This window comes from Mirounga leonina, unplaced genomic scaffold (assembly GCF_011800145.1).
Source record: "Mirounga leonina isolate KUSES-001 unplaced genomic scaffold, KU_Mleo_1.0 Mir_174, whole genome shotgun sequence".
NCBI classification, from domain to species: Eukaryota; Metazoa; Chordata; class Mammalia; order Carnivora; family Phocidae; genus Mirounga; species Mirounga leonina.
In genome coordinates this window covers 72,270,316-72,284,073 of record NW_023270451.1, presented here as the reverse complement: position 1 = coordinate 72,284,073, position 13,758 = coordinate 72,270,316, and the positions used below count along the sequence as shown (strand labels likewise).

The window sequence follows — 13,758 nt, the reverse complement described above, 5'->3', positions numbered from 1 at the left end:
GGACGTTGGGGAGCGTCAGCACATTCAGTCTGGAACATTCCTCAGGGGAAGTTCACCCTCACTGTTAAGATCACGATGGTACAAGCTCATGCAAGCTTTTCTCTGTATTCAGTGTCTAGCCCCAGTGTTAGAACTAAATAAGAACAGGGTGCTCCCTGAAGAGACGGTTGAATGAGTGTTAGAACTCTAGACCAGCTTAGAAAGTGCTGCCGATTAAGAGTGTGGGAACCCCGAGTATTTAAGTAATAAGAGCAGTGTCCTAAGAAGGACAGTCGTCCTGTCCTGCTAGGCTCCTTATCGTGAACACTTTATCTTCTGAGGCTTATGTATTCCCCAGATGAGTACAACTGCAGTTGACTTCTTTTCCAGGTCTCCACATTAAGTGTTCATATGTAATGGGTTTGTTACATTGAAGTGACTGCTAAGCTTCTTGGTAGTGTAGACTTGACACTGGGACAGACCTGCGGGCCTTCCAACCTTTGATTTTGCTCATAATAGGGCTACAAAAGAACATATTATAAAAGGAATGTATTCTGCTGATAGTGCTCTGAAATGTCAGGGGCCTTTCTTAAACATCTCTGTTTCCCTGGAGAAGTTGTTTTGGGTCTGTCATCTTGAATCTATCCAAGTAAGCCTTTTTGACTCTCCTTGGTGTGTATCACCCAGAGAGCAGGAATTTCCCTAAGGTGACCGTCTAATATCAGGAATTAGTAAGTTGTTATCTTCTTTTGTGTATTTTGAGCAGAGCCCCTTAGGTTCATAGTGTGTTCCTCATTCTGGGATTTGAAGACCAAGTCTATACTTACCTGAACCTGCCCCTTGTTAATTTTTAGGCCTCAGTTACAAACCTCTCTCTGTCTGGATCTTTCCAGACTGAAGAGTTCCCTTACTTTTCTGTCTCCTTCCTCAGGGCCTATTACCTCATCCTGCCTCTGTCCACTAGCAGGTTGCTCTTGGCCCCTGATCTGCTGCTTAGCTAGTCCTGTTGGCCTTTTATGAGGTGATGTGATCAGAACTGTGCAAAGTGTTTGACTAGAAAACCTCGGATGGTTCATCCTGTAAATTTAATTCCTTTTCATTCTTGCCTGAGGCCTTCTGCTTTATCAGTAAGAGCCCAAGAGGGATGTTAATGATGTTGTTTTAGTTATTATGAAATGCCACTGTTCTTACTGCTAGTAGTCCTGTTAGTGTAATATTTCTTCTTTTATCCAACTGTGCTGACGTTTAAAAACATTTAAGTCATTCAAAGGTGTTAAAAATATCCTCTCCCGACAGTGGACAGTTGAATGATTTTTTTTTTTGAGCCTTGCGTCCTGCTATTTGTCTCTGATACTCTGTTCTTTCTCTTGTCTGGTGTGTCTCTGACACTCATGTTTGGGCCCCTGAAGACCAGAAAAGCCACAGGAGGCAGTTAAGATCTGCCCAGCTTTCATTGGGACTCAAGCAGAATGGAATATCATATCTGGTCTATGTCTTTTTTTGTTTTTGTTTTCTGATGAAACATCTCTCGGTCCACAAACTAACAGAAACTATTTTAAGCAACACTAAAAAAGGGTGTTTAGTCATTAGCACCCTGCTTCCTTCATGTGTGTGATACTGTCAGCTGTATTTTGGTGATTTGTGCTCTTATGCAACATTTGACTGTGAGCATCATGTGGAAATTCGTATCGGTGCTTTTCTTTTCTTAAGGTGTCCTTGTTCTTGTTTTTGCAGATACAGCATGTTCAAATATACCTCCATTGCCCTGGTGTCTGTGGGGATATTTATTTGCACTTTCATGTCAGCAAAGCAGGTGGTAAGAATCGCTTCACAAATCATTTCTATTCACTGCTTGCCGTGGGGGCCCCGGTACTTTTATTGATACGGTACATTTACAGGCTTATGCAATAGAAGGATCCGGGTCTCTGCAAGAGGAGAGTGGAGGGGACTGGGTAACGCAGATTGTTCCTTTCTACCCAGGCACCTTGCATGTAGTTCTGGTCTCTCTACCTGGTGTTTTTCTTTCCTTCCTAGACTTCCCAGGCCAGCTCGAGTGAGAATGACGGATTCCAGGCATTTTTAAGGTGGCTACTAGGCAAGTACAATAATTACAATAAAGCTAATTGCCTCTGCAGTTCTGTTTGCTGAGTTTTCTCCCGAGAAACAGGTTTCTTGGTAAGAAGCTTTGGCTAAACAGATTATGCCACAGAAGAGAGAGGCACCTGGGATCACCTATCTCTGAACTTTGGTGTTCAGAACATGAAAAAAAGAAAATGTCCCATGTTCAGGGTGGTGTGTTCTACAATGTGGATCCACGATTTCCTTGGTTGCCACTGGTATAGAAAGAAAAGTGCATGTCAGTTGCCTGTCCCGCTTTCTGGGAGCGAGTGCTTCGAGTGTCCTCCTTTTCTTCATGATCTGTCTCCCGAGTAGAAGCGGTAAATTTCCAGGGGACTCATTTCTAAATCTTAGATTCATTTTCTTCATAAGTTAGCTCTTCCATAATGAGTGTTCCCAAATCTGACTGATCATCAGAGTCTCCTAGGGAATTTTTAAAAATGAGTATCTCTTTGTGGAATTAGCTGTAGAGCTTTGGCCTCGTGTTGTCGGATAGGAGGGGAAACTCTTTCCAAGTGCAGCCAGTAGCAGCAGGAACAGATCGAGACTAAGCTGCAGAGAAATAGCAATGAAAGAACTCGATTCTCCCTGCTGCTTGGCTTCGAAACTTTATCCCTTCAGGTCGCTCTTCACATAGAAAAATCTTTAAGAGCTGTTAGAAAACACTTCATCCAATAAGAAAAATTTGCAGAGGATATGAACATACAGTTCACAGGGAAAAATTAATATCTGATTATTAGGTTCAGCCTCAATAGTTTTGGAATCAGAGAGATGCGAATTGAAACCAAAATGTAGTACCTTTTTATTTTTGGCCTGTTAAAATGGCAAGAAAATAAACGATTATTCTCATTGCTGCTGAGGATGCATTTTTGTATAAACTGTTTTTGGTAGAAACTGATACAGCCTTTCTGGAAAAATTTATGTAGTGAGTTTTAAAAATGTCTACAACTTTTGATTCTGTAATTTCATTTAGGAAAGTTTATCCTAAGGGAAATCATCAACATTTTGTTTAAAGATTTATGTACAAGGATGTACATTGATTTGAATGGTGAAATAATTGGAAGTAATCTAATCATTCTCATGTTGTAAGACAGTTAATATGGTCCCTCCACGTGATAGAGTCATGGAGCCATGAATTCATACCGTTGAAAAAATTTTAATCACTTGAAGGAAAATCCAAGAAAAAGATCATGAAGAAAGCAAGATGTACAATTGTATGTTCATTATCCTGTTTTAGCATAAAATATATACATAAATATATATATATAGAGAGAGAGAGAGCGCAACCTATCAAGGAGTAGGTAGTGATCCTGTGGTTGATTTTTATTTCTTTTAAAAATTTTGTACATGTTCTACAACTGGCTTGTAATTAGTGTAGAACAGTCGGTATTCTTGAGGAAAACATCTGGAAATGAGCAAATCTAGTATCTTGTAACCTGATTTTTGTTTTTTTTTTTAGGAATTGGGGCACTGACTTTTGCACTTCTGATGTCAGCAAGGATGGGTATTTTCCAAGAGACCCTATACAAACAATTTGGGAAACACTCCAAGGAGGCTTTGTTTTATAATGTAAGCAATTTCTTGAACCTGAGGAAGATAAAAAGTACTGAGTTGTAATCTGTTATTTCAAATGAAATATGCATTTTTCTGATGTAGTTGAAGGACCAAGTATTTTTAATAGGCTACTAATGTGTATTCTGAGCCACAGTTCTCTACATGAGATGATCATGATCAGTGTGAACCTAGCGTGTCTGCTAACCAGGAACAAGTCTGGGGATGAGAACCTTCACCACCACCCCCATGTTCCGGAGATGAAATCAAGTTAAAACCACTATGGAAATTTGGAACAGGAAAATAAGTTCCAAAAACAACATGTCGAAGGGGACGTTGCCAGGCAGGTGGGCAGGCATTTGAGAGAGGGGGGAAGAGGGGTGAGCGCAGTCCCTCCAGGGAGCTCTCTCTACTCGATGGGAGCGTTCATTACCTACTTCTGTGTGCTTCTGCTGCTTTTTTGGAAACTGCTGAGCCAGAGCTACCCTCTCTAACTGTGCTCTTCCTCCAGCCTCTCTCCTATGGAGAGAACATCCACAACACAGCCCCTCAAGGTTCCGGGTGGTAGAGATGCCTTCGGCTTCAGTGTTCAGGTGGAGTCAGATGAGTCAGATGTTCCTTCACCGCCAGCTTTTTGTACTGAAGTTGCAGACAGTCCGGTTGAGATACTTAACTGGAGCTGGAGTATGTGGCTGGGAGTTTAAAAAATAAGGAACGGTCTATCTGGTTCACAGCTTTCTTTGTGAACAGTACCTGGCACAGAGCAGCTGGCCCGTAACATTAGCTATGATCCCATACTGTGGTGCTGGTGGGCTCTTGTCAGGCACGTTCACCTCTGCTTACCTGTCATTTCCGCTCCTCTTCGTCCTTTTTATCCTTGTCTTCATTTCATTTTCCCTGATCTCGTATTGTCCTCAAACCTCTTTTTCCCACAAGTTACCTAAACTCCCTGAAATCGACCTTTGCCTTCTTTATAATTTTTAAGTCCTTCTGTTGGCTAAGCCGTTTTCAAAAGTAGCAAAATGTAGCAAATCCTATGGGCCGAATGGCTGTGAGTTCAAACTTCCCTTTTGTTGGAGGAAGGATGCTGGCTCCGTTTTTTTGTTTAGTATGTGGTGATCATCTGACTCCATTCCGTAAGGGCAAGAACTGCAGTTTGGGGTCAGTAGCACGCTGGACAGTGTCACCTGGTCCGAAGCCCTGGATACATTTAACCTAACGAGTCTGAATTGCTTTTCTTGATGCAGTTTCACGAGTTGTTTGACAAGCAGTAAGTCATTGTAAAGCTGCTTTACACATTGTATCATGTGTCTGTATTTAAATTTACATGAAATCTTTCTTCCCATAGCATGCCCTTCCACTTCCTGGCTTCATCTTCCTGGCTTCCGATATTTATGACCATGCAGTTCTGTTCAATAAGTCTGGTGAGTGGGATGTTATCCGGTAGAATTACCTGACAGGTTCTGTGGCCACCTCTCAGTTTTGCTATTGACTTGACCACTGCTTTTTTTCACGATCTTATCCAAATCACTGCCCTATTGGGAGCCATCCCCCCTCCACCTCTTGGGGATACAGTGCTGTTCAGCAGCAGCTACAGCGGCAAAAGCTTTTACAGGTGCTTCTCAGTCATTTGCAAACGATGGAAGAGAGTATCTTCAAATTTTCTGTTTTGCTTTGGAATTTGTGTGCTTGCATTTGCATGTGTGGAACATTTGATGCTTTGAGAATGTAAAAAAATAGCGATACCCCCCTGCAGAGGTGGGCCCGTGAGAAACTGGGCAGCCGTCCAGCTCTGTGTGTTCCTCCTCTTCCTTTGCTGCTGGTGAAGGCGGACCCGCTCCCACACCCCGTCCTACCTCCTGTGGAGCGAGGGGAAACAAGAACCACAAGGGGGCTCTTTTCCAAGATACAGGGTAGGTAGGCAGCAGGAATAAGCAAAATTAGTTCACATGTCTACAGGGTAAGTTAGCTATTGTTAAAGGGGCTGTTTAATCAACTAGCTATAACTTGAAAGGAATTACTTATGTGACTATCGACTAAAAGACATAGTGTGTACACAGACACATGAACACACAGGAACAAATAAACGTGTAAAATTAAGGCTTTATGTTGCTCGTATCTAAAATGGCAGGTGTGTTTTGTGGTAGGGGCAGTATGTGCCCTGTTAACTTGTTTGCCCTCAGAACCTGCGTTGGGAAGTTGTGAATGCTTCGTGTTGGAGTTTGCAATGTTGCCTGTCCCATTTACCCACCGAAAGTGTGTAATGAAGGTAGTGTGTCAGGAAGTTTTTAAGGCTCCAAATTACTCAGTCATTTCTGGCTTTTCTTTTCTTTTTTTTTTCCTGAAGATATAATCAACACATGGCCATTTTTGACACAATGATTTTTAAGGTCTCTTGAGAATTCCCACATAACGAAGGGCTACTGACATAAACATATTACCAGATTCCTTGGGATTGATTTTGATTTAGTTACTAGAATGCTGCTTCTAAAAGTCACAGGGATGGGTATAAAAGTAAAATCTTTTTTAGAGTCTGCCTTCAACATCTTCAAAATCATCCCTGAGTTAAGTATATGCTTTTTTCTTTCTCTGGCTTGCCTTGAGGTTATCTCAGATGAACCTGTTATCCTTGAATTTGTTCAGAGAATTGAATATCCACCTAAATATTTTGAGTCCTACTGATGGCCTCTTACCCAGCAAATTGATACAGTGGATCTCTGAAGCTATTAAATAGTAATAATGCTTGTTAATTTTCATTTCAGTACATGCTAAGTGTTTCAAAGACAATGGAATACCAGACTATGGGGATTAGTCTAGACAGTTATATTACCTTTCTTTATATATACGTCTTTTTATGTTTTGCACAAGAGAAGTAACATTCATTTACTAACCAGACCTCACTGTCACTATTAGAATTTCCTAGGTTATACTGTATAATTCAACTCCCCAAACAACTGAGGAATTTTTAAAAACGGATCTTTTGAGGATTACTATGTCCTTACTCTTTGATCTTGCATATTTTATTTCCTCCCAAATATTTACTATGCAAGCCTCATAACATAAGAATGTATTTAAAGGAAGAAAAGTTACAGTTCCATTGCCTTAGATGTCAGCTAATTTCATTTTAGCAGTTTCTTTCCAGATACTGTTTACATATATTCTTACATAGTTGTCATCCTGTGTAGATAAATTTTATACTTGCTTTTTCACTTGCCTTCTTTTTTATGTGAGTGTATATAATCTTCATGATTCTTTTTTTAATCAGATGTGTCCTGCCTCATTTAGTGGAAGTTCTTTGCTTACACAGCCATTGCTCTAAGATTAGCCATTGAGATTGATTCAGTGTCTCCTCATTGTAAATAGTACTCCCATCAATGGAGAATTCTCTTCTTCTTTTGAATTCATGAGGACTAATTCCTAAGAATGAGTATAAATAACTTGTATTGTCCTTAATATAAGCATTATGAAATTGATTTTTAAAGAACACACCCCAGTTGATACTACTGCCAACTGTTGGCTGCCAATTCCACTACCACCTTTCCAGATTAGGGTTTTGTAAGTTTTTAATTGCTGTTTTAATAGAGTATAAAATGGTAGAGCCTTGTTCAGTTTTGAATTCTTCAATTACTAGTAGGATTGAGTATTTCCAAATGGCATTTAGTTATGGGTTGTCTTTACTCGTGCGTCGATTGTCAGTTAAGACCATGTCATTTTTAACTTCTCTGTGCCTCACAGTGTTTCTTTGTAAAGTGGGGTCGTAGTCAGGTGGATGGTGAAGAGTTTATTTTACAGGTAAAATAAATAATTTAAGAAACCAGTGTACATCTAAAACTAATGATGTAATGTATGGGGATTAACATAAGAATTAAAAAAAAAATTTATACTTAAAAAAAAAAAACAACCAGTGTAATGACTCTTAAGACCGATGTAGTCTGGAATCAAGGCAAGTAAAGTGGTCTACCGTCTAAATCTACTTGCAGGGGAAGTACTGTTGCTGTCTCTGTTATGTTCAGTCTCCATTAAGCTGTCAAAAATATGACTGTCTCTCCTCTTTATCTTTGCAGAATTATATCAAGTTCCAGTCATTGGTGTGACAGTGCCCATCATGTGGTTTTACCTCCTCATGAATGTCATCACTCAGTATCCTTTGCACTCCTCTGCCACATGGTCTGCTCCATGGTCTTTTGACAGAGGAATGTTTATTCTTCTAACGGTGTGGTGACATGAGTTTAGTTTCTGCCTTGATCTGTTCTGTACTACCGGAGACAGAGGTGGCTTCGTGGGGGGCCAGAGAGAGGTTAGTGCTGCAGGAGGTCAGTAAGTCACTGGGCGCCATAAAGGAATTGCTCTGGGTGGACGTGTAGAAATCAGTGGATAACTAAGTATTAGTATATGACATGAATGCTCTGTGATTTCTGCTGGAGTTTTTCAGTAACCTAGGATATGTCACAAGCTGCCACAAAATTCTGCAACAAATTTCAAACTAACTAAAACCTAATTTTTTCAATGGTTCTTTTGAACAACTTTAAGTATGTTATAAAAGTCATGAAGGCTTTGAAACCGTGAAACAGGTCGAGATTGGTTTCATTCCTCTGATGTCACCTAATAGATTTGCTGGCAGAGTTCCTTTTTGGACGAGTAGGTGGAGCCCGGGTCCTATAAAGTAAGTTTGCTGCCCTTTATTGAAAGTGTTACCTACCTTCTGTCACTACTTGGGAGGGGGACCCTCACCGTAAACCGTGTGAAGAATTCGGAACAAGAATAATGGGAGTTCTGCAGGCAGTTTCAAGTTAGGATCCACAGATGAATGGTAGGACATTCATTCTGCAGGATGTTCTACTAAGGAAGAGCCTCAGAGCAGCCATACCCACCCCCGTGTTTTCTGGTTCTTAGAATATGAACATTTAAACCAAGAGCGATGCCAGAATGTTCTCCCTGGTGTTCTCTCTGTAGTCTACCGAAAACCACCTTAACCCCACCACTCCAGGTACGTGTGCATCCGGGGCGTCTTCATTCTCACCACAGAATGCGCCTCCCTTACCGTCACCCTTGTTGTGACTCTACGCAAGTTCGTTAGCCTCATCTTTTCCATCTTGTACTTCCAGAACCCTTTCACTCTGTGGCACTGGCTGGGTACCTTGTTTGTCTTTATTGGGACCCTAATGTACACAGAAGTGTGGAACAACCTAGGGACCACAAAAAGCCAGCCTCAGAAGGACAAGAAAAACTGAGGTCTGCGTGGAGCAGAGACCAGTGTCCTAATGTGCCAGGGTCTGGTGAAAGTCTGGCCACCATTTCACGTTCGCTAATGCTGAAGTATTGAACCAGCCTTGTACCAGAGAATCCTCAGAAGGAGGGACTTCTCAGATTTCTTAAGGCTGTACAGACCAATGTTTGCGGACTCTAAATGGACACCCCTCAACCATGAAGTAGAAACAAGAACAGTTCTCTGCTATTGAACAGCCGGTTTGTTACTTGTTTTGTTTACCAAAATATTTAGTACTGTTACTTGTTTATTGAATCCTGAGTCCCCACAGCTACTAGTTTTATATGCGTGGTCTCAGACGAGTTGATCTCTTGTTGCCATTCTGATGATTCTCTGCCACACAGTCATTATCCTCCTGTGGCCTCGTCCCTTCTTTCTGTCACCTTTCCCCTCCCCCCGCCACCCCCGCAACACTGTCAGCCAGTCAGATGCTCCAGGCCTCATCCTTGGGAAACAGCTGGGTGGCCCTGTGAATTGAGACCCCAGTGACATTGGGCCCGGAAAAGAAGCGGTTGTCCCTGTGAGCAGAGCCTTGTCACCCTCGAGCAGGGCCGGTGGGAATTCTTTCCTCCGTCTTGCTTTTTTTTTTTTTTTTTCTCTTATGCAAGTCTTTTGCTTTCTGTGCTTAGAACAGACCTGCGGCGCATCTCTATGGCACAGAATTAATAAGAAAGGTTTATGTGAGTCGGGAGGGAGAGATGTTTTCCTCCGTCTTGTACATGGAGCCCTTTAGCTCAGAATGGAGATGGTGCTGCCAGGGTGGCCAGGAGCAGCTGCCCCTCGGCGGCACCCAGAGAGCCCCAACTCCCCTCTGGGCCCAGCCAGGCACACGCAGGGCTGGTTCCCAGTGGGTGCGTTAGCTCTTTGAAAGGCTTCTTAACCAGAGATGCCGCTCTGCCTGTCAGTCTGATAGAGTCATGGGCAGTCAGGCTAAGGAGTAGACTAGTGTATGATGGGCGTGGTGAGTAAATCAGGTCCAGTCACAATGAAAATGAAGGTGGATTTTTTTCTTTCCTATGAGGTATCTCAGTGTTCTTGGTGGTTATTTACAGGTGGTTGGGAGGTAATGTGTTCTGCTGTGTAGAAACATGATGCCCCTTCTGGCTAATCATTTCAGAGGTGTGGTTTTTCCTTCCTGGGATAATTTTGAGAAAGAGGAACAGTGTCAGTATAGCATGGGTAAGGGAGAGCATGTGTAAGAGAGAACAAGCATTTGTGTAGTTCTGTGATAATACTGGAGGAGAAAAGAGCATGAAAGTCTTTTCTTCTATTTCCTCATTCTTCACTCAGCCTCGGACCTTCATTAACCTCACAGAAGTACATACACTTCCGTCTTTTGCACACAAAGCCCTTCCTTTGGGCACAGACTGTGTTCTTACATTGTGATGTGGTTCTCCAGATCTCCTTGTCTCATTCTGTAGTGTGGATATTTCCTTATCTGCAGCTGTTCTCTGATGGGGTCTGAGATAAGTGTTGGGTCATTGGGTCGCTCTGGGGAAGTAACTTAAGCTGCCTCATTGTTTCTCCATGTTAGTCACCGGGTTTTCAGACTAATTTGTTGTTCTGAAGGACAACTTTCCAGAGCTAATAATTGGTCTACCCTAAAAGATGCCAAATTTGGTGTGAACCCGTTCATGGAATCAAAAGGCATTTTCTTTGAAATATGTAGAGTTCCTCAGGCTGATGATGCTATAAATAGCATGTGTTAAATATCCTCTTAAAAACAATTAATAAAAGCTACTTTTTAAAAAATCACTTAATAGAAGAACCTGTCCCTAGGGGCTATTGGGTTGCTATGTATCTGGAGTCTTAACAGGCTTTCATAACTTAGTGTTATCCTTTTTATGTTGATGAAAATTTTTAGTTATTGAAATGTGTTGGTGTACATAGACAGCATTTAACTGGGTCTGTTAGGTTTTAGATTCTGGTTTTAGAAAGTACATGTCCCTCTTAGTCTGAACACCTCTGCTGGTTTTATTAACAAGAGGTTATATATGGATAGATTATGGCACTTAAACAAAAAAACGAACATATGTAAGAACAGAATGTCTGAAGTGCCCTCTGAGTTGATTTTCTCTCTAGTGGCCGGATGTAAGAAAATATGTCTAATGGACACTAATACTTCCGTTAACAACTTTTTTTGGACCATTTATTTCCGTAGGATAACTGATTTTTCAATCCAGGTTGAAACTAATTTCAACTTTTATTAAAGAGGCAAATAAACCATTTTGTAGAGGACCAGACCCATGCAACTGAAGGAGAAATGTCTATTACAGTGCTTCTCCTCTTCTCTGGGTCAAGACTATGTAACTGTGTACCCTAGAGCTAGAGTTTGTTTACAAGAGAGATTGGTGTTTAAGACAGCCAAAACTCTACCCTTAGAGCAAAGATCAAATAGCAGATGGTACTAGCCAGAAAGTAGTGTGTGTGTGTGTGTGTGTGTGTGTACATGTGTATACATACTGGGGTACCCACTTAACAACTTGACCACTGTCATAGATAAAGTAACAGGAGAAAATGGTGGATATTTGAATTAATGTAATACCTACATCATTTTACACAATGCTGTTGTCACATTATAAATGCTCTTTTTCATTTTTTTTTTCTTGATCCTTTTTATTTTCCTTTTTCCTAAAACAGTCATTAATGTACTTGGTAAGTGTCTATCAAGTTTTAAAGTATTTAGACACAATCTGGTTTTTCCTCCTTCTTCCTGCCCAGTTATCCAATTATGAAATGCTCCAGTACCTTACTCTTGTGGGAAGATTACCTGACATTTTTAAAGCATTCTAATAACTTGAGGTCATTTCTTGAGCACCTTTCCTCCCTTCTGCCCTATTTTTTTCCCTCCTAAGCCCCACCTCCAGTGTCCTCACTGCAGTCCCTGTTCACTTGTGTACTTTTCCACTGAAAATTTGTATAGTTTTCCATGCCTGTAATCTTGTATCTGTTTATGCCTCTGTTCTCTGGGGCCTCTCAGATGTTTTTCTGGATTTTTACAAGGTATTTATATCTGTGTAGCACGTATTTTGTTAGACATTGTTTTAAGCATTGATACTTGGAGTGTGAGAAGATCTGGCCCATATGTGAATATATGTATAGATAAGTATGAACATGAGGGTAAATGTAAAAATGTTTATATGTTTTGTTACCTGAAATGGGGGCTGAAAATCTTAACCACCATGTTCTTCTATATTTGGAAAATAATGTTCTTGTTTGCTCTTTTCACCCCACGTTGAGCTCACTTTACTCACCAGTGCCAAATGCCAGGGAGAGGGGAGGTGGAAAACCTCAGGAATTATTCAGAGCCAGTGAATTAGCTGTGGGCTGGTGGATCAGTTGGCATGTCAGAGTGAAGGGGAGGAAGAAAATTTCCTGTCCAAGGTTCTTCCTGCTGGACTAGGAATTAAATTTACATGATACAGATTAACAGGAGGAAAAAAAAAATCAGTTTTATTTTGTGCACCTGGAGTCCCAATAAGGAAACTGAAATCTAAATAGAAGACCAAAGCAGGCATTTTTAAAATACACGTTTTAGACAGTAAACCTGTCAGGAGTTGACAGGATAAAGAAAACGGATGTTTGAGAGCTTTAGTAAGGAATTCGGGCTGTGGTAGTAGATTAGTAAAAATATAACCAGGTTTGTTTCTGCAGCTTTCTTGGCTTTAAAGATTTTTTTTTTTTTTTTTTTTTAGTTTTCTTAGTGCAGGGAGGGTACCTTTCACATGGGAGGCTTATTTTCTACTTTCAGGAGGATAGAGGAGGGTCTGAGTGTCCTTGTACATGCTGTTTCCCGCATAGTTTCAATTCAAAATAATGAGTATGCCATTGTGGTACATTATGGGGCCTGCCCTTGGCCCCTGCAGTTCCCTCCACCAAAATTTCCCTGGAAGTTTCACACATTAAAAGTTCCAGATTGTTCCATTTCAATGAACCAGTCTGGGTTCTGATGATAACGTCAGTTTAGTTAAACTCATTTCAGGAGGTGGTGATGTGTTCTCAGAGTTAGTCCAATGGTTCGAATCAGGAATGAGTAAGCCATTTCTATGGAAACAAAAGCAATGGTTAATGATTGGATCGAATTATAAACCAGTTTCTGAGGGGAGCAGTCGAGTGGATTTCTGGATGACTGGCAGTGGCAGTCTGATGTATTTTTGTGGTTTGTAATTGGAGTTTCTGTGATCTTTCTGAGTCATCCGTAGAGCAGCAGGCATGGAGATCGTGTACATATGAGCTGGTGCCACTTCTTGGAAGCTTAAGTTGTTTATATGCAGTTTGCAGGGCTTCAGGAAAAAGTGCAGTTTTTGGTTAGCAAGCCAAGTAAAAAGGATGGGGAAGAAAAACAAAAATGTTAGTTGGGGGAGTTGTAGCCAGGCACTGGAGAAAACCACAAGAAATCAGGATCTTGTCCAGTTTATAATGAAGTGTATTATAGTATTCACAAAGGTATGTTATTGGAAGTTTTTCTCTTTATTATTTTTTTTTAAAGATTTTATTTATTTATTTGAGAGAGAGAGAATGAGAGACAGCATGAGAGGGAGGAGGGTCAGAGGGAGAAGCAGACTCCCCGCCGAGCAGGGAGCCCGATGCGGGACTCGATCCCGGGACTCCAGGATCATGACCTGAGCCGAAGGCAGTCGCTTAACCAACTGAGCCACCCAGGCGCCCCAGTTTTTCTCTTTATAAGCACACTCATTTTTACCAGACATAGCCCAGTTGAGACTAATTGGTTTGCAAAATAAGTCTAGTTTTTTAGAACTTGGTCTGATTCCTTATATAAGTGCAGCAAGAATAGCGATTGATTGTGTAGGCTCTTTTTATAAGGACTCTCCAGACTGAACTTT

The 13,758-nt window shown here is 41.1% G+C and overlaps 1 protein-coding gene across 2 annotated transcripts in view; it reads left to right on the top strand.

Annotated features, from left to right (window-relative positions):
- The window catches only part of SLC35B4 (solute carrier family 35 member B4), a 36,835-nt gene extending 23,590 nt beyond the window's left edge, over positions 1-13,245 (top strand). For both annotated transcript variants that reach the window (XM_035021138.1, XM_035021139.1), the window contains exons 5-10: positions 1,714-1,795; positions 2,014-2,074; positions 3,557-3,666; positions 4,997-5,072; positions 7,713-7,788; positions 8,636-13,245. In XM_035021138.1, the coding sequence (XP_034877029.1) occupies positions 1,714-1,795; positions 2,014-2,074; positions 3,557-3,666; positions 4,997-5,072; positions 7,713-7,788; positions 8,636-8,879 (649 nt within the window). In that variant the 3' untranslated portion in view covers positions 8,880-13,245. The remainder of the gene's footprint in view (positions 1-1,713; positions 1,796-2,013; positions 2,075-3,556; positions 3,667-4,996; positions 5,073-7,712; positions 7,789-8,635) is intronic.
- The last annotated feature ends 513 nt before the right edge of the window (positions 13,246-13,758 follow it).